General features: G+C 48.9%; 1 protein-coding gene across 2 annotated transcripts in view; it reads left to right on the forward strand.

Moving 5' to 3' along the window:
• The first annotated feature begins 6,036 nt into the window (after positions 1-6,036).
• The window catches only part of Bicd2 (BICD cargo adaptor 2), a 43,159-nt gene continuing 29,619 nt past the window's right edge, over positions 6,037-19,576 (forward strand). Inside the window, exon 1 of one of the 2 annotated variants that reach the window (XM_051171054.1) lies at positions 6,037-6,379. In XM_051171054.1, the coding sequence (XP_051027011.1) occupies positions 6,140-6,379 (240 nt within the window). In that variant the 5' untranslated portion in view covers positions 6,037-6,139. The remainder of the gene's footprint in view (positions 6,380-19,576) is intronic. The other variant, XM_051171061.1, reaches the window with a different exon arrangement.

Raw genomic sequence — 19,576 nt, forward strand, 5'->3', positions numbered from 1 at the left:
GGCCTCCCGTGCCTGGCTTGATAAGCAGGGCGACCGAGGGGTGGTTCGGTGGTGAGAATGCTGTGCAAGCCTGAGCACTGAGCTTCAAACCCCTGAACCTATTTAAAAAGCCAGGCCTGGATGCACGTGCCTACTACCCAAGCCTTGAGAGGTAGAGGCAGACAGGGCCGAAGAGCTGGCTTGAGTAATTTAAAGTATACAAATATGTCAAATAATCACAGTAACGAAGCACTTGGTGTGCAACTGGAACTATTGCTATTCAGCACATGCTGAACTTAAAACAGGCTGTTAAGTCTGCAGAAACTTCCTGACTAAATAGCTTCTATTAGAAAGGTTAATTATGTAGTCTTCCAGTTACTCACTCCTAAAGGCTTTATCACTTTCTAACTCCTGTGCTACATTTTACTGTCTCGTCTGTCCTCTTGAGATGGTCTCAGCCTGTGTGTCTGAGTGGAGTCTTTAGGTAATAGTTACCACTGTATGTCTCTTTCCAACAACTATTTATTTTGGTTGATGTTGGCAGCTTAAAACTGGCTGTGGATGAAGTATTTAGAGTAAAGAAAACATAAAGTTTTATAAATTGGGACTCTATTATTTATTTATTCTTTTATGTGTGTGAGCGTTTTGCCTGTATGAATGCACCACATGGGTGCCTGGTGCCCATGGAGGTCAGAAGAAGGTGCCAAATCCTCTGCATCTACATCTGAAGTCTCAGATGGTTGTGAACCACCATGAGGGTGTTGGAAACCAAACCTAGGTCTTCTGCAAGAGCAACCAGGAACCAGGAAGGAAGACCTCACCAAGGCTTGGGGCATGCTGGCACATGGGTGATCCAGGATGGTGAGAAAACAGATTTATTTTTTTTCGAGACAGGGTTTCTCTGTGTAGCCTTGGCTATCCTGAACTCACTTTGTAGACCAGACTGGCCTCGAACTCACAGCGATCTACCTGCCTCTGTCTCCCGAGTGCTGGGATTAAAGGCGTGCGCCACCACGCCCGGCTTTCCTTTTTTCTTTTGGTTTTTCGAGACAGGAGTTTTCTCTGTAACCTTGGCTGTCCTGGACTCACACTGTAGACCAGGCTGGCCTGGAACTCACTGGGATCCACCTGTCTCTGCCTCCTGAGTGCTGGGAGTAAAGGCGTGCGCCATCACCCCTTGGAGCATGAGCAAGCAAATGCACTCACAGGCTGGGTGTGGTGGTGCACGCCTTTAATCCCAGCACTTGGGATGCAGAGGCAGGCGGATCCCTGTGAGTTCCAGGCCAGCCTGGTCTACAAAGTGAGTCCAGGACAGCCAAGGCTAACACAGAGAGACTGTCTGGAAAAACCAAAAAAAAAAAAAAAAAAAGGCAAATGCACTCACTGGTGTGAGTGCTGTTATTAAAGTTCACTGTCAGTACACAAGAGAGCATCCTTCCTTCTCTCTACTCTGTTTACCCGCCACCTCCACCCATCATGCTACTGCCTCATCCCTCACCTCAGATGAAAACGGTGAACTTCAGCAGCACTTGGGAGCAGAGCTCTGTGAGTTCAAGGACAGCCTGGACTACAGAGTGAGTTCCAGAGACTCACTGCATAGAGAGAGACTGTCAAAAGGAAAAAGGGTAAAAATAGAGAAGAAAAAAGAAAAGAAAAAGAAAGAAAAGAAGAAAAGCCCTTCAGTCCTTCTCTTCCCTAGATGGCTGACACCTCTGTGCTCATGACCTGAACCCCCGTTACAGTGTTTCTCCTGTTTCGTTTAAAATCATCCTTTGAAGGAGAGATTTTTTTTTTTATCACCCCTCCCCTCACTCTCACTCTTGCTCTTGTTCCTGTTGCTCCTTAAGCTTTCTTCTGGAGTTTTTATAGTGCTAATTAGGGTTTCTTGTTTTGTTTTGTTTTTCAAGATAGTGTTTCTCTGTGTAGCTTTGGCTGTCCTGGACTCGCTTTGTAGACCAGGCTGGCCTTGAACTCACAGAGGTCTGCCTGCCTCTGGCTCTGGAATGGTGGGATTATAGGTGTGTGCCACAACAGCCCATCTAGGATCCTAGTTGGGCTAATTTTGCATCTGAACTGAGGTGGTTCTGACCTTACTCTTTGACATCCATTGTTTCTGGAGCACTTGCTCATCATGAAGGCATGGGGTAGTTTCTGTGCTCTCAGTTCTAGCCCACCAATTGATCAGAATTCTAGAAAACAAACAGAGCTACCTGGAGTTCTGATAGGGTCCACGTTGGATCCGTGAATCAGTTAAGGAGTAGGTCAGAGTTTTACAAGACAGAAGGTTCTCTGTGAAGCTAGGAGAGGCACTGGCAGACAGCCTAGCTGGTGGCTGATAGTCCCAGTGGGCTGTCTCATCCAGAGCTATCTTGGCTCGAGCCACAGGACCCCATGGCCCCAGATACATGAGGAAAGAAGTGGAGGTCAGGGCAGGAATACCCGAGGGAAAGGGGTATCCATTTGCTCATCAGCTGGGAGTAAGAGGAGAGAAAATATAAAAGCCATTTCTCATCCAGTGGCTCTGTCACTGAGTGACCATATGCACTTGTGTAAAGTGCTAGTGCCGTGTGTGCGTGCACATATATGTGTGTGAGAACACTTTGTGGAAGTCAGTTCTCTCCTTCTATCATGTTGATCTGGGGATTGGAGTCAGGTCTTGGAGCCTTCTCAACCATCTCACTGCCCTAATAAATTAATACCGAGGCACAGGCCTTAGAGCAGGACAAATGCTAATAAGGATATTAAGGTCTCCAGTGCTACCATTGGTGATGTGTCTGAGCTCTCCAAGGCCTGACACAAGAATTTGTTGAAGTGACAAATTTAATAAGCTCATGACCATTTGCTGGGTATTTAGGAATGCTATGTCATGCACTGCTCTTCTAGGTTAATCAAGTATACCCAAGTGGGCTGCCACCTGAAGATGAGACCACTTTGCTCCGGGGCCATCAAGAAAGTGCTCACATGGACAAGGACAGTTCTCCAGGCAACAGCAAGTGAACAGGGCCTGACAATGTGCCCCATATGGGTCAAGTCCTCTGCAGGGCATCTTTGTGCAGGACTGGCCAGCTTTTGTCTGGGATTCCTGGCACATTGGAGCCTTTGTTCATAATTGCACAGCAGGTTGATAGGGAGAAGTCCACTCCTTTTTGCCCCTAGGACTTCTGCAGTCCATCACTGGTTAAGGCTTCTTACTGTCTGCATTTCTGCTAGGAAGTCCTCATGGCTCCATCCCCTTGTACATTCCCTGCCTTATCACCAGAGGGCGCACATTTCCAGGGAGCAGGGCTGGATCAGGCTAGGCTGTATCAGAGGAATCCCTTGGGACTCTAGCGGGAGGCCCAGGCATGGGCTAGAAAATTCTGGGCCTTGTGAAGGTTCCTGCCCTCCTGGAGGTGACATTCTAAGGTGACCCACAGTGTAAGAGCACACAGTACGCAACACAGGGAAGCAACTCAAGGCCAGAAGAGGAATCAACACTCAGGTGGGTGGTGTGAAGAGGCCCTTCTAGAGCCTGTACAGACTTGGAAATGGTTGCAACACCTTAACTTTGTTCTGAGAGGGGAGAGGGAGAGGTGATGTCAATGATTAAGGTGTCGGGGGGGAGGGCTGAGGCTGGGGAGTGGCCATTGGGAGAAGCGAGTAACTTGCAAGCAGTATTTGCTGAGAAGCAGGATGAGAGCCTTTGCTGTTAGCATGAGGGGGAGGGAAGTCAAGAGCAGGACCAAGGATTTGGTAACAGGTCTTAGTTTCCTCGTTTATAAAAACAGTGGCGTGAACCAGAATATGGAGAGCACTGAGTGAGCTGACGCAGGTCAAAGACTTGGCACGGTTTGTGCCCCAGGGAGTGCTCAAGGACGTGGCCTATCATCTGCAGGTAGGGGGAGACCCATCTACCTCATCCTTGAATGTGGAGTCCTCTGGATCTCTCCCTAGTGTCATCTCCTCAGGGAGGTATTTCCTGGTTCCCCCGTCCCTACCAGTGACAGCGCCTTTCTACTGGCCCTGAACCTTGCTGATCAGCACTTCTGTCCCTTCTGCAGGAAGCCCTCAATGATAGGGACCCACCCTCTGTATCTCAATGTGCCTGCCATCCCTTTTCGTCATGTTCAGCGTTCCCTGGTCAGGTTCTGCATCAGATGCTCATGCAGTGCCCCCCCCCCCCCCGCCACCTACTCACACTTGTCTCATAGTCAGGTTTGGGTCTGGGTGGAAAAGTTCCCAGTCAGGCCCACTTGGGATAAGTGTAGGTATTATAATATAGATTTCCAAGCTTGTTGGAGCAAGGCTTGTTCCTTCTAGATCCTCCCTCACTGTGAACAGCTTGCATGGACCTGATGTATGGACCTCTCAGTGTAGAGCCAAGACCGAACTAGAAAAACCAGGCTGGCTGTCTAAAGAAAAAGGGGAAATGACACATTTCCCACCCACCACCCACCCCCGCCCCTCACCCCGGGACAGGGTTTCTTTGTGTAGTTTGACTGTCCTGGACTTGCTTTGTAGACCAGGCTGACACTGAACTCACAGAGATCCATCTGCTGGGATTACAGGCATGCACCACCACACCCGACAACACATTTATTTATATGACTCTCTGTTTTGTTTTTGAGACAGGGTCTTTTCTGGATGGCCAGGAACTTGCTATGTAGAGCAGGCTGGCCTTGAAATCCTACCTCTGCCTCCCAAATGTTGGGATCACAGGTGTGTTCCACCCTGCCCAGTTTTTTTTTGGGGGGGGGCATTTGTTTTGTTTTGTCTTTGTTTTGTGTGTGTGTGTGTGTAGCCTTGGCTGTCCTGGACTCACCTTGTAGACCAGGCTGGCCTCTGCCTCCCAAGTGCTGGGATTAAAGACCTGTGCCACCACCACCCAGGCTGACCCTAGATTTTCTTTTAATCTCTCTGTCTCTGTCTCTGTCTCTGTCTCTCTCTCTCTGTGTGTGTGTGTGTGTGTGTGTGTGTGTGTGTGAAAAGAGTTCACGTTTCTGTGTGTGCAATGGCCTCACATGCACGTGGGAGTTGTCAGAGGACAACATCCAGTTGTCAGTCTTTGTCTTCCAATCTTGGTTGACACAGGCTGTCTTTGTTTCTTCTCTTTTCACACACCAGGCTAGCTTCAGGGGGATTCTCTAGTCTCTCGGGGAACATTGGGATTATAGACGGTGCTTTATAAGGGTTATGGGGATGCAGACATAGATCCTTGCTCTTTCTCAGCAAGAGCTTTTTATTCTGTGAGCTCTCTCTCCAGCTGACCTTTATGTTTTATGGTGGTCGGCAGCTGTAGGGTGTGGAGTTTGGGGGCGGGCAGTGAGAACAACAAGCTTGTTACATACAAATCACACATGTCAGGAGGGAAGTTTTATTTAGACTTATAGGAAAAAGTACAGCTAAGTTTGAAATAATCTGTCACGCCGAAAACGGGGGACAGACAATATTTAAACACATGTATGATACTATGCTCACGGTAGTGCCTTCATTTCCATGAAAGAATCTCCTAACGGACCGTGGGACAAGAGGAAGTAGTGTCCGGGCTTGGGCTCCCTTGAACCCCTAGCGTCGGGCTGTTGGCATTCTTTTGGCAGTGCCTGCGCGGCCCGCCACAAAGTCATTCAAATCCTGCATAGAGCGCGCGCACTACACAGCCTCACAAGCGATGTTCTGTAGTTGTAGGGCGCGAATCTTACTCGTAGTCTCCACAGCTCAGTTAGCCTTACTCTACAAAGGCTGGGAGCGAGAGGCTGGAGGTCCTCAGGGTGGCTATCGGGTCCCTGGGCTCGGGTCGGTGGCACCCCTACTTCTGTCACGTCAGCAGCGCCGGCCAATCACCGACTGGAGGCAGGCGGGCGCGGCGCAAAACGGGCCAGACATTGAGAGCGAAGCAGGACTACAACTCCCACAATGCTAAGGGAAACGTAGCTTCGCGTCACGCTAGGATCCCGCCCCCTTGAGATTTAGACCAATCACAGAAGCGAGTCAGGCGGGCGCAAAGGGCTGCGGGTTGTGTAGTCCATGGCCAGTGGGACTGCAGCCCCCAGTGTTCCCCGCGCGTCAGGGAAGAGCAGTGCGGCGGCGCGGGCGGCCGTCGGGGCTGGGCGGCGGCGGCGGCGGCTAAGAGGGCCCGGCTTCTAGGAGCCACGGTGGGAGCCGACCTCGGCGCGCGGCCACCATGTCCGCGCCGACGGAGGAGGAGGAGTATGCGCGCCTGGTGATGGAGGCGCAGCCGGAGTGGCTGCGCGCCGAGGTGAAGCGGCTGTCCCACGAACTGGCCGAGACCACGCGTGAGAAGATCCAGGCGGCCGAGTATGGGCTGGCGGTGCTCGAGGAGAAGCATCAGCTCAAGCTGCAGTTCGAGGAGCTCGAAGTAGACTATGAGGCCATCCGCAGCGAGATGGAGCAGCTCAAAGAGGTGAGTGACCGGCTGCGACCCCCGCTTGGGGCGCTAAGGTCACCCTGCCCAGTGGTGGGAGGTACCAGGGGTGGGGCAGGGGACCCAGAGTTGCGGTCCAGGGCAGTGGGTTGAGTGATCGAGCTTGGGCCCCAGTGCCCAGCTGCTGGGGTCCCAGCTCCCTGCAGCCCCACTCATCTGCTAGTTTCCTTTGCAGGCCTTGGGGACCCTTTCGTTGAAGTCTGATGCTCTGCTGTGGTCATTGCTTCCTTGGGTGTGTCTGTGTAGGTAGGGGGCGAGCATTGTGTGGGTAGGCGGCCAGTAGATGATACGCTTACAGCTGAGGCTACGGACGCGACCCCCAGGGAAAGGCTGGGCCTGGGGTTGGTTGGCCCCAGTTTGTCACCTTCAAGCAAATCAAATCACTTCCCCTCTCTTGGAGCATCTGCTTTCGTGCGCTATTCATCTGGTTTCGTGACTGCCTGGGGCCGGGAAGGGATGGCTACCGGCTGAGTGAGTCGCAGCTCCTGGTTGCCTGTGGCCCTTGACAGGCCGGCTTTGTCGGTATTCATCCCATCTATGTTTTAGGTCCAGCTCAGCTAGCTGCTTTTTCCTCAGCTCGTTAATGGTGGTGCTCCCACCGTTGGGATACATGGCTTCCATCGACCACTTCCTGTCTTGCTCTACCTCCGGTGCCCTGCCTGTCACTGTGATGCCTGTCTTCCTTCTGTAGGAAACATGGTGCGTTTGTCATCCTACTGTGGGGAGAGAGGTTAGATCTTCCAAGCTGGCCAAGAGCTTGGGGGAGGAGACATAGCAGGGACCTGGGTAAGCTTTCTGGGATGTCTTAAGTGCTAGTGTCTCCACCATCCTTCTTGATTTCCCCAGCCGTGTTCTGCAGACTATGGAGGACATGTCTTTTGGGAGAAGGACACACTTGAGTTTGGACCAACACTTCCCTATTGCTTATGATATGGCCATGGGTGAGCTCTCCTCAAGCCTTGGCTTCTACCTCTTCAAAGTAGGGGTGCAGCTTTGCCAGCCCATAAGTATTGCTCTTAATATTCTGTGGTTGGAAAGGCCTGGCATGGGGCCAAGCAGGTAGCTTGTCAGATTCTCTGAACAGCTCTCTTCCCTGTCAGACTCAGTTCTGCTCTTGGGCATTGGTCACGGGCTCATCTCCTTTGGTACTTCTGTTCCCAGTCAGCCTTGGGTAGGTGCCTGAATTCTTCAGAGCCTGTTACTTTTCTGGGGCAAATGAATCCTTAAAGTGTAGGTAGAGCAGGGCTGGGTGAGTACCGGAAGTGACTGCTTCTTTGGGTGGGTAGGAATTGGGTCCTCACACAGATACCAGTCACTTTCCCAAGCCTGGCTCCATTGGCAGGGGATGGAAGAGGAGTAGGATGGGGACACCTGCCCTTGAGGTAAAGTGATCATACAAATGAAGGTTGTAAGGAAGTGGGTGTGCCCTCATCCCATATCTACTCTTCTGTCTGGGACTGCCCCCTCCTTGGTCCTCCAGGCAGGTAGCAACTGTTAATTATAGTGCCACTCCCTTTGCACATACAGATGGGTTGCCATCTCATTTCCTGTGGAATGCCTGTGAACCCCTCCTGGGAAGCCCACTATCCTCTTCCCAATGAACAGGTTTCCTTCAGTCGTATTTGCTGTGAAAACAAGCTGTTGGTGACGTCGCTGGTCCCCACCTCGGTGACTTCCATTTGTCAGCTCTCTGCAATTATTATTATGGGCACAGTCATTTTTAGGTGCAGCGAAGAACCATGGCATTCAAATAGCCCTGGCTTTGTCTGGAGAGAACCCCTTGGGAGATGAGAAGAGAGTGTGGTCTGCACTCTAGGTGCCCTTTAGGTGTCTGCTTAGCCTAACGCCCCCTCATGCTTCATCCCCACACTGGCTGTGTAGATTTAGACAGATTGCTCCTCTCTTCTTTGTAAGGTGGGATAAGGCTTCTTCCAGAAGTTCCTAGTAGAGTACATAAGAGTGCATTAGCTTCAGAGGGTGTTGCCGAAAGTTTGTGCCAATCTGCCTCCTGTCAACATTGTCTGTTCTTCACACCCATGTCAGAGCAGGCCCTGTCAAACTCTTTAATTTTGGTCAGTATTGTATTTGAAATACTAGCTTCTACTTAAACAAGTCAGGATTTAAGAAGACGGTGTATGTGGCAAGTTTTCTCCTGTAGAGGGGTGAACCATCTTAGTTGTGTGTTCCTTTAATTGGGGTAGATTTAGTTACCAACAAGTTATGCTGTAGTTGAGTTGCTTGCCCTCTTGCCGGCACTTAACGATGCATGTCTTTAAGGTGAGGATGCTGGCTGACCTTGGTGGAAGGGTTTATGGCCAGATCTAAGGAGAGGCTTGTGGTAGGTGAGCAGACTCAGGCTGGCCCTGCTGTGTTTATTTCTGGGTGAATGGCTGTGTCTTGCTGATAACCATGGCCTGGGTATGAACTGAGGCTAGAAGCAGAGAGGTTTTCCCATTTTGCTGTTTGTTTGTTTGTTTGTTTGTTTGTTTTGTATGTGTCTGACTTGGTAAGGGCCACATCTGCCCCAAGTCATGCTGTGCCTTTTCTCCTTATCCAGCACAGTGGGCAGAGAATTAGATGGACTTTTGCCAGCCTGTTTGTGGTCCTGAGTGGCCATGAAACAGCTTGCTGTGTCCTTAGCTGCAGCTTTGGGTATCCAGGTGTATTGGGCTGTCAGAGCCGTCCAGTTACCATAGGTGAATGGGCTGAGTTCAGGTTTTCCATCTCTGTCATGAGAGATTCCCAGAAGCAGTTTCTGCTCCACCTGGGCTTGGTCAAAGAACAGTCGTGGACACGCCCTCACTGCTGTCCCCTGCCATTTCTGGTGGTGCTGGGCTCTATGCATCACCATGCCTATGTGGGTGGAATCCAGCGCCAGGCTGGGCACAGTACCTGTCACCCACTAGATTCTTTGTCAGCCTAGCTCCACCTCATTCAGGCCTCGAGCTCCTCACTGTAGTACTTGCAGCACCTCCCTGTGCCTGTTTGTCTTTGCTTTAATGTCTCCCATTGCCACCTCTGAAGGCCGCCCTGTGTGTCTTGCCTTGCCAATTTGTGGGACTACCTTGTTTCTCCCTTCTTCCTGGAAGTCCCATTCACCACCTCTCAAGCAGGTCCTTGGACTCTGGGCTTACCTGAATTCCTGTTTCCAGCACTTGTGCCACTTGAGGAAGGAGTGATGAAGGGAGTAGCAAAGATGCACTTCAAGGTGCACAAATTGGTGCCCTACCAAAACGAGGACCCGCCTCCTGGGGGGTTTGTTTCCAGAGGGGGAAAGTCCTAGTTTAATTTAATTTTTTGGTTTTTCCGAGACAGGGTTTGTCTGTGTAACAGAGCCCTGGCTGTCCTGGACTCACTTTGTACACCAGGCTGTCCTCAGATTCACAGAGATCCGACTGCCTCAGCCTCCCACACGCTGGGATGACGGGTGTGCACTACCACACCCAGCCCCTGGTTTAATTTTAAATGACTAGGGGGATATTCCCCTGTTCCTCTGACACCTTCAGACTGTTCTTATATTCATTTCTTGAACTGACAGATAATGGGGGCTGGCATGGGAGCCACAAATGTGTTTGTAGGGCTAGATGGAGTGTCAATAATCTACTTTTTGTGTGAAGGTGGTCAATTAGGGGTCTTGCGAATCCTTGAGGCAGTTGAAGAGAGGCAGCTATAGGCGTCTGGGCGGTGGCCTTGCAGTCTACCTTCTGCCAATAACTGCTAGGTGAGCTCCCTTTTTCTGGGCCTGCCTTTCTAACTATCAAATGTGGGGTAGGGGGTCATGAAGGGATTTGATAGGCCCTTTCTACTTTTAACAATATTTTTAACGGCCACATCAGACCTTGGTGCTGTTCTGAGGGGCATGGGAATCAGACACCTTTACCTGGCAGAGAATCTGCCACAGGCATGTGAATAGCTGCTCCAGGCCAGCCCTGCCAGCATGTGGAGGTGTGGCCTTGGCCACCTTCCATTGGACACAGGGCTGGCACAGCTGTGATGGAGTGAGCCTGTCTTCAGAGATGCCAAGCATACTTTGAGGCTTAGCAGGTGGAGCCAGAGGGAGGCTCAAGCCCAGTGCTGGGAGCCTGCTGCTCTCAGGGGAGCCTGCTGGCCTCAGAGAAGTCAGGCATTGCCTGAAAAAGAGAGGAGGCTAATTGCATGTGGCGTTCAGTTCTGTGATGTCAGGGGTGTTTTGGGACCCTGTCTGGCGTCTCAGGAACTGTGTGGCCTTAAGTGAGCCACTCTTGTGTCTAGGCCACAGTGGCTTAATAGTGGTGCCTGTCTCTACAGTCTGGCACACTAAGACTACTTGGTTAGTTACTGTCCTTCCCTTAGATCTGAGCAGCTACCTTCAGCAAGAGCCATGGCCCAGGTCATGTAGGATTCCTGCTGTGTCCACACAGGGACCCAGGTCTTTCTTTATTTGAGAGTGAAGAGCAGATTTGTTACTGCCAATTGGGGCAGCACCTCCACTAGTCAGGCCCTCCCTTTTTTTTCTTGATGTGAACCGGATGACATGCCGTGTTGTGTTGTGCAGTTAGATGAGGTTTGGGCTCCAGGCCCCTTCTAGTCCAGTGTTCAAAGTGTTTTCTCAAGCCCACTCTTGAAGCGGAAAAGAGTAGCATGGCTGTTCTTGTCTCTCCAGACCAAGCCTGGAGGTGGACAGAGGTAAGTTCCCTAAAGCCATGTGGCGACCCTGCGAATGTGGATGATGGCATTGAAGAGAGCAGGAGTGGAGGATTGCTTCACCATTTAGAAATCACTGTGTAAGATTGTACATTTTAGGAGCTTCAGAACACAGAGCAGAGCATCCAGTGTCTGTTGTAGAGCCTATGCGATGAGGAATGGTGGGAACACTGGTGTGTCTCCTTGCTGGTCCCTCTTGTTAGTGTGTGACAGGTACAGACACCACGATACAGAGAAACCATGGTACATCTGTCACAGGTCTCAGAAAGTAGACAGACTGCGGATTCTTTGTTTTGGTTTTGGTTTTAGTTTGGGGGACTTAAGGCGTGCGCTACCACATCAGGCTAAAGAGTTAATGGTTTTAAGCAAAGCAGAAGTAGAGAGAAGGATGCAGCTAGCCCGTCCATGCTCCTGCCTACACTTGCAGTTTCTAGCCATAGCCAGTCTTGCTTCTGTGCCTCAGTTCATCTTGCTTTGTTACTTCTATAGCAGAAGTTTTGCTGAGAAAATAGGAGGATTTTCTTACAGAACAAGAGCTGTTGAGTTTTCAAGGCTGAAGCCCAGCAATTCCTTACTACTGTGTGTTTGTCTGGGCAGCACTTCAGTTCCCCAGCTTGGCTCAGTTGAGATTCTTAGAGCTATTTGTCCCAAAGGGATGGGTTTGTGAGGAAAAGATACTAAAATAATGAGAATTCTGCATCTGCCTATATGTAACTTCATTCATAAAAACACCAAAGGGGTTGGAGATGTAGCTAAGTTAGTAGAATGCTTGGCAAACACGCATGAGTCCCTAGGTTTGATCCTCAGGGCCACAAAGCAGGATGAGACGGTGTACCCCTGTGATCTCAACTCTTTTGAAGTGGAGGCAGGAGGATCAGGTCAGGGTTTTCCTCAGCTACATGTTCAAAGTCAGATTAAACTGCATGAGGCCCTGTACTAGTGTACACAGAGCTCCCCGGGCACAGCTGACTTGAGCACAGCTGACTTGAGCACAGCTGACTGGACACTGATTGAACCAAGTAAAAAAATCTGCCTCTCACACCTCACAGAAGCTCCAGAGCTACCAGCCTGACACCACATCCTTACCAGCCCCTGCCATGTGCCAAGATTTCTGTGTGTTTAACCATTGATTCTGTCAAACTATGCTGCCTTTTTATTATTAATTAAAACATAAATTACTTTAGGACCATTCTAGATATATAGAAAGATTTATAGAAAAATTAGAGAGTTTTGGTGTGGATGTCCCCTCCTTGTTCTTGTCACTCATGTAGTACATTAGTTTGATACATTTGTTGCAGTCGAACCAATATCGGGGAGTTGTTATAAGGCCTGTACTTTGTCAGATTGTCTTTGCTTTCACCTTGTGTCCTACTTCTAACTCACCTGCGATATCTCATTACTTTTGGTCATCGCGTCTTCTTAGGCTGCTAGAGCTGTGATGATTTTTCAGACATTCTTTATTCTTGGTGACTTGGACAGTCACCAAGATAGGTCAGGTGTTTTGTAGAAAGTCACTGATGAGAACTTTTTAATTTTAATTTTTTCAAGACAGGGTTTCTCTGTGTAGCCTTGACCGGCCTAGACTCACTTTGTAGACCAGGCTGGCCTTGAACTCACAGAGATCTGCCTGTCTCTGCCTTCCTGAGTGCTGGGCTTACAGGCATGTGCCGCCATGCCCAGCTTGGGAAGATTTGTTATTTGGTCTTATTGTGACTTTGTTGTTATCAAGCATTGTGTGTGTGTGTGTGTTGGCAGGGGAGTAGTGTGCAGGTGGACATACGAATAGCGGCCAGAGGTTAGGTTGGGTATCTTCAATTGCTCCATACAGTTAGTTCATTGATGCTGCTAAACTGGCTGGTCAGCAAGGCCCTTCCCCACCATTCTCCTGTCTCTGCTCCCCTAGTGCTGGGGTTGTAGGTATCTTTTATGTAGGTGCATTTGATCTAAATTCACTTGAGCAGCAAGAACTTTACTGATTGAGTCATTTCCCCAGCCCCTTGTTAAGCAACTTTTTTGTTTGTTTGTTGTTGGAGACAGGGTTTCTCTGTGTAGCCATGGCTGTCCTGGACTCACTTTGTAGACCAGGCTGGCCTTGAACAGCGATCCGCCTGCCTCTGTCTCCCGAGTGCTGGGATTAAAGGCGTGCACCACCACGCCCAGCCCGTTAAGCACCTTTTAAAGCTTTCTGATACCACACAATATTCTTCTTCTTCTTTTTTTTTTTTTTTAACAGTGCTTGCCTCAGGTTTATTTGTAAATACAGCATAGGACGCTGGTCATCTGTAAATAGTATGTAGGTAGGTGTGTCACACCAGTACACAATATTCTTGACTTTTGTTCCATAATCAGTTCTGGAACCAGCCATTTCTCCGAAGAAATCCTAGTTGCTTTAGATGAGAGAGGTACTAGAAACAAAGATCTAGCTGCTCATTGTCCCAAGGTTTGGCTAACCCCTTCAGCTACAGAGTGAGTAGTATATCTGCTAACTCATGTACACACATATGTGCAAATACGGATTCGTATTCCAGCATCGAGTTTCATCCATTACCACGTGCTTGATTCTCACCACCTGCCTATCTGGAACCTCCTACTCCAGCAGTGAGACACCCGGCACCCACCATCTGTCACACTGTCCCTTCCTGGTCCCAGCTCACATGTGCATGTGTCCAGATGGTTCATGTGTGCCCCCAGTAGGCTATTTTATCAGCTTTTTGCCTTTAATTTTACAGGTTTCACTATTCCCCACAGTTATATATCCCATCATAATATTTCTGCACCCCTCATTTGTATTTAAATTATTTGACTACATTATGCATTCCATCCTATGATTCCCTAGTATAGTTTTTTAAAAACATCCACATATATTGATTTTTTATTTACTTTTTTTTTCTTTTTTTGGTCTTGTCTGGCTTTGACAGGTGCACAGCATCCTTCTAGTGCCATACAGAATTATTTACCAACTTGAAGAATTCCTTGCATCTCGCCTACTTACCCTTACCCCACTAAATCTCTGCCAGTCACTGATCTTTTTACCATCTCTACAATTTTGTTTTTATTAGAATGCCATATGATTTGAACCATGTAAGAGTCATCTATATCTTCATCTCTTCTCATGTTTGACCAACTATTCACCCATCAAAAGGGAATCTTGGTTGCTTTACTTTTTTCAATTATGAATAAAACTACTGTAGACATAAGTTTTCAAATCATTTGGGTAAATATATGAGTGAGGTTTAAACTGTGTTTAGCTTTGTAAGAAGCGAAACTGTTTTCCAAAGTGGCTGGTCCATTTGGTATTTTTATCAGTAGTAAGCGAGAGCCTGCTGCCCCCATTCCCTACAGTTGCTGAATACCTACTGTTTTAGTGCACGTAGTGGAAGGTAGCTACTGTTTACTGAGGGTACATGGCCCTGCGCATCTTCTCACCTTTTCATTTCACCATCATTATTTTGCCATGCTGACGTTGGAACTGAGGGCATCCAAATTAATTGCTTGCTTTCTTTCTTTCTTTCTTTCTTGCTTTTCTTTTTCTTTTGTTTTTCTCCCCAAGACAGGGTTTCTCTGTGTAGCCTTGGCTGGCCTCGAACTCACAGCAATCTGCCTGTCTCTGCCTCCTGAGTGCTGAGATTAAAGGCGTGCGCATTTTTCCGAGGGCATTTTTCATGTGCCCCTTTGCTATCAATATAATTTGATACTTTCATGATCTTTTCGTCACTTTAATCCAGTTGCTTGCTTTCTTATGATTCAGTTGTAAGCGATTTTAGTATATGTGTAGCCGCAGCAAGCACTTAGCTGTTTTGAGTCTAAGTCTCATACCATGCTAGTCTTTTTAGTATCTTAGCAGTGTCGTTGACAGACAGGTGTTTTATTTCATACCACTCTTGCTTCTGTGGATCATGTTTCTAATGTTCCGAACTTCATAACCATCCCAAGGTCACATAGATGACTCTGTTATTTTAGCCACCTTCATAGTTCTGCGTTGTTCATGTGAGACTCAGGTCTATTTTGAATTAACCTTTGTGAAGAGTTTGAGGCTGTGTTTGATTCCTCTGTGTGTGTGTGTGTGTGTGTGTGTGTGTGTGTGTGTGTGTGTTTCCAGTGGGTTTGGCATGGCTACTTGTCTTTGCTCCTCTGCAGACATCATTTGGTGGTATTTGTGTGCCTCTTCTTCTGGGCCCCTGTCTTGTTCCATTGAGCTGTGTGATTTTTCTTTTGCTAATACAATGTTGTTGACAGTGTGTTGGCCACTTTATTGGGCTTCTGTCTTTTAAAATTAATTTATATATGTGTGTGTGAAAGAGAAGGGAGGAATATATGTGTGGTGGTGCGTGCAGCTCTGCACTTGTGCAGAGGTCAGAGGAGGACATTGGGTATCCTGTTTTTCATCTTATTCCTTTGAGTCAGGGTCTCTCACTGAACCTGGCACTAGGTTGGTGGGCAGCAAGCCCCAGTGGCCTTTCTACCTTTGCCTTACTTTACCTCCACCCATCACTGGGGCTTCAGGAATGTATTGCCATTCCTGGCTTTTTAGGTGAGCTCTTGCAGATTTGAACTCAGGTCTTCAAGCTTGCATGGTAAGCACTCTTACCCACTGACCCATCTCCTCTCTGTGTTTTTGTTTTGTTTTTTTACTTTCTAATTTTGTACGCCACACCCCATGCCTATGTGCTTGGAGGCCAGAGAGCAACTTATGGGAGTCAGTTCTCTTTCCACCATATGGGTTCTAAGGATCAAACTCAAGCCATCAAACTAGATGGCAAAGTGCAGTTACCTGCTGGGCTATCATCCCAGCGCCTCTTTATTCATCATTTTTATGTCTCAATCCATCTTTCTCCTCATCCTCTGGCTGTCCCTCGGTTTTCACCATGGGTTGCCTTTCTCCCTATCTGTAAGAGCTGGAGTCTGAAACACCATCCTACTCTCAGAAATCCCAAGGGTGAGCGAGGCTCAGAGGACTGCCCCCCTACCCCAAGAAGTCATCTTTTTGTCATGACTTGAGTTTGTCTGCACTCTTCCTTTAAGGACCCCACATACAGCCCCATAGTGTAAGGGCTTGGTGAGGGTTGTAAGGATTGCTTTTTTCCAAACACCAGCTGTAGTTTGCATTGTGGCTGTGGCTGCAGCTGGAACCAGGGTCCTGGCTATTATAATTGGACTGTGTCTCAGTCCTCTTCTGGTTACTATAACAACGCAGAAAGGAGAGGGCTTATTTGAACATACAGTTCTGGAGGCTGGGAAGTCCAAGAGCATACCACCTGCACTTGCTGGCCTTCTGCTGAGGGACTCATGCTGCTCAACTCAGGGTGCAAAGCAGAGGGCAAGCAGGGGTGTGGCTGCACAAGAAGGCACTTGTCAATCATGAAGGCCATCCTGTGACCCTTAGGTCTCTCGTTAGACCTCACCTCCTAGAACTGCTGTATTGTGGGGGACAAACTAGTTCAAGCTAAAGCAGACTATGAACTAGCTCATGTAGTCTCTAAAAGAGGATGTCCAGTATGACTGTTTGTGAAGGCCATATGACATCATGAGAAAGAATGGAAGGTTCCCCAGGGTGACTTGACAAGGCCAAGGCATGATACAGCAGGTGAACTGGAGATCAGACAGTCGTGGTCACTCTAACTTTTAGGACACTTATTCCCTGAACCTAATGTTATCATTTCAAGGTATGCAAGTCCCTTGTGGCAGGGACCTGACCAAAGAGGACCAGGGTTGGATGTCACCCAGGATATATGTCATCACTGCATCCTGAGACAGTACTGCAGTGCTGCATACTGTATACAGGCTCAACCATTTTCCAGAACCTTCAGAACTAGAAAATGGAGTATATATGTCTCTATAGCCTGTGATGGTCTCTCATCTCTCTTGAGCTCTTTTCTTGTTATTGGTCCTGTGGTGAGAAACCCTCTAGAGCCTGGGTGGAGACAGCCTATATTTGAGATTCTTCTGTCATTTTCTAACCATGAGCCTTACTTATTTCTCTTGCTAAAACAGGCTAGTGAGGTGAAAGAATGTAGTGAGCGCTAGAGACAGTAAGAAAAGTGGGCTGCTGCCACATGTACCTGTGGTATGTAGCTGAGCCTGGTTCAGGCTGCTCTGCCTGCCAATGGAGTTGTCTTCCTCTGGCCCAGAGCAGATGTGAACTGGATGCTGCCCATGGGCCTTCTAGACCCCTCCTCCTGTCCTGACCACAGGCTACTAAATGGAAGTCCTGTGCTGAGCCAGCTGCTATGGAAGATGACAGCTGGTCCCCAGGCCCCAGTGCTGGGCTCTGTGTCCTTGGATGGGGAAGCCAGGGTCTCTAGGGACCTCTGCCAGTCCCAGGGCTCAGCTGGCAGGAGCCTGCCTGCTGACACCAGGGCAATTAGGGTGTAATCTTCTCTAAATGGCGCCCAATTCTGCCTAAATCCCTTCTGCCCAGGGATGAATCCCCAGTTTTCTAAAAGCAGCTTAACATTTGGACGCTGCCCAGGGCAGCTGGGGTTCTCAGTTAGCAATGGAATGGCCCATGTGGATTGACACAGTCCTCTCAGGGAGTGGGGGACCAATACAGACAAAGACCCTGTGCTGTTTTGGGGTGCTTCCAGGGACCCTGGTCCTAATGATCATCACAGTTGTAAGCATAGTGCTCCTTGGGGAGAAGAAGCCATGTGGTGGCTGCCTCAGCTTCTTGCTGCTAATGTGTCTTTGGAGAGGCCTGGGTTTGGTGGGTCTTCTGAACACATGCTGTGTGATGGCTGAGGCCTGCTGGGCTGTGGGGTTGGTCAGATGTAGGTGGTCATTGTGCCCACATGGCTTCTGACTTCCTGGAAGTCCTTACTCTTTATCATAGGGACTTTGCTGCAAAGAACGAGATGGGTTTTTATAGTTAAAAACAAAACAAAACAACAAACTAACAACAAAAACTTCTGGTGATGCCCTGAGATGAACTGCCTGGCCTTTCTGAGCTCTAGTTTGCTTACCTCTGAGAAGGGAAGGTAAAGATTCTCTGATGAACCCCCTTTCCCCTCTTGCTGTCTCTGGAGCCCTTGTGCTCTGCATTGCCTGTGCCTGTGCTCAGGAAATGTCCTTTAAACAATGGTGGAGAGAGAGTCCATTGGAGGTCCCCCTTAGAACCTCTCACCTAGCAGGAGTGGGTGTGAACAGCTGGCTGGGGTTCGGGTGGGGTAAGGTCTCCCATAATGTCTCTGGGGTCCCTTTAAGGGAGTTGGCAGGTCTGTGTGCCCAGTTTTGCCTACACACAAGATTATGTGGAACTTTAAATATTCCAGAGCTCAACCACAGATCACACCCAGGATGATTAAATCCCATTAGTATTGATGCTTCTGAAACAGTCCTACGGATCTAAGTGGGAACTCAATCCAGGTATCTAAAACTTGCCGACATTAGCCACTGGAGAGCCATGGGGCTCTCCAGGATACCTTTGTGCTCTTCTTTAGAATATGAACCTGGGGCATGCCTGGTGGAAAGGAGGAAGAGCTAGGAGAGGGCTGGTCTGGGAGCTACTCCTGCTACTCCTCAGTCACTAGGGTGAATGTTCAGTCAGTGGTGGAAGTAGGAAAGAGGAGATGCCCCTCTCCCAAGGCCAGCCCACCCAGCCCCACCCTGTATCCCCCAGCATCTTGGATTAGCCATCTCCATCTGCTGCTTTGAGTGTAAGGTCCATCAAACAGCTGTGTCCTTATATCTGTCACAGATTTGTTACCTGTATCCTTCCTGAGTTTCATGCCCCTCCATGTCTGCACCTGCTGAGAGGAGGCACAAACTTCTTGCCATTATAGTGCACTAGGCAGGCTGCCCCTGTCTTGCAGGGACAGCTGCCTTACCTCATTATGTATTGTCGGAATGGTCCTGTCCTGATTTCTGCACTGGTTGAGGGTAGTGTTGACCTAGAGGGCATTCTGCTGTTTTGGGATTGCTGTTGGACTTTTTCTCACTGCTGACCCTATGGCCATAGTTCCTAAATCTGAACTGTGCTCAGAAGCTCCTTACATACAGGTTCCTGTGAAGATGGGGCCTCTTCCAGGAGTGTGCAGAGGCTTTGGAAGGGGCACCAGCAGGCAGGTCCGCTTCCCTGCAGGAGGGTCTGTAGCTAAGTGCTTCTTAAAGAACTGCCAGACTCTCCATCCTGGGCCAAGACAGCGGCCACTGCTCTTGGCAGGAGAAGTTGTATTGTGGACTCAGAAATGTATGAAGGAAGTCACAGGGCTGTTTCCAGCCATCCAGAAAGCTCTTTCTTCATATGGGAGCTTTGTGGACCTTCCTTAGAGGCTGCTAGGAGACTCTGCTGCTCACTGTTGGGATTGTTGTGAATCACTGTGAGCAAGAACTGAGTTCTGTTTTAAGCCAGGCTGCATTTTTGGAGCAGCCTTTGATGCCAAAGGGTTAGGGTGTGTCCTATAGTGGGCTGCTATTCAAATGACTTTTTTTTTCTTTTTAAATGACTCTTTCATTGTTTTAAAATTTTTATTTTATTAGCGCTGGGGAGGCGGTGGT

Source organism: Acomys russatus, chromosome 3 (assembly GCF_903995435.1).
Source record: "Acomys russatus chromosome 3, mAcoRus1.1, whole genome shotgun sequence".
Lineage (NCBI taxonomy): Eukaryota > Metazoa > Chordata > Mammalia > Rodentia > Muridae > Acomys > Acomys russatus.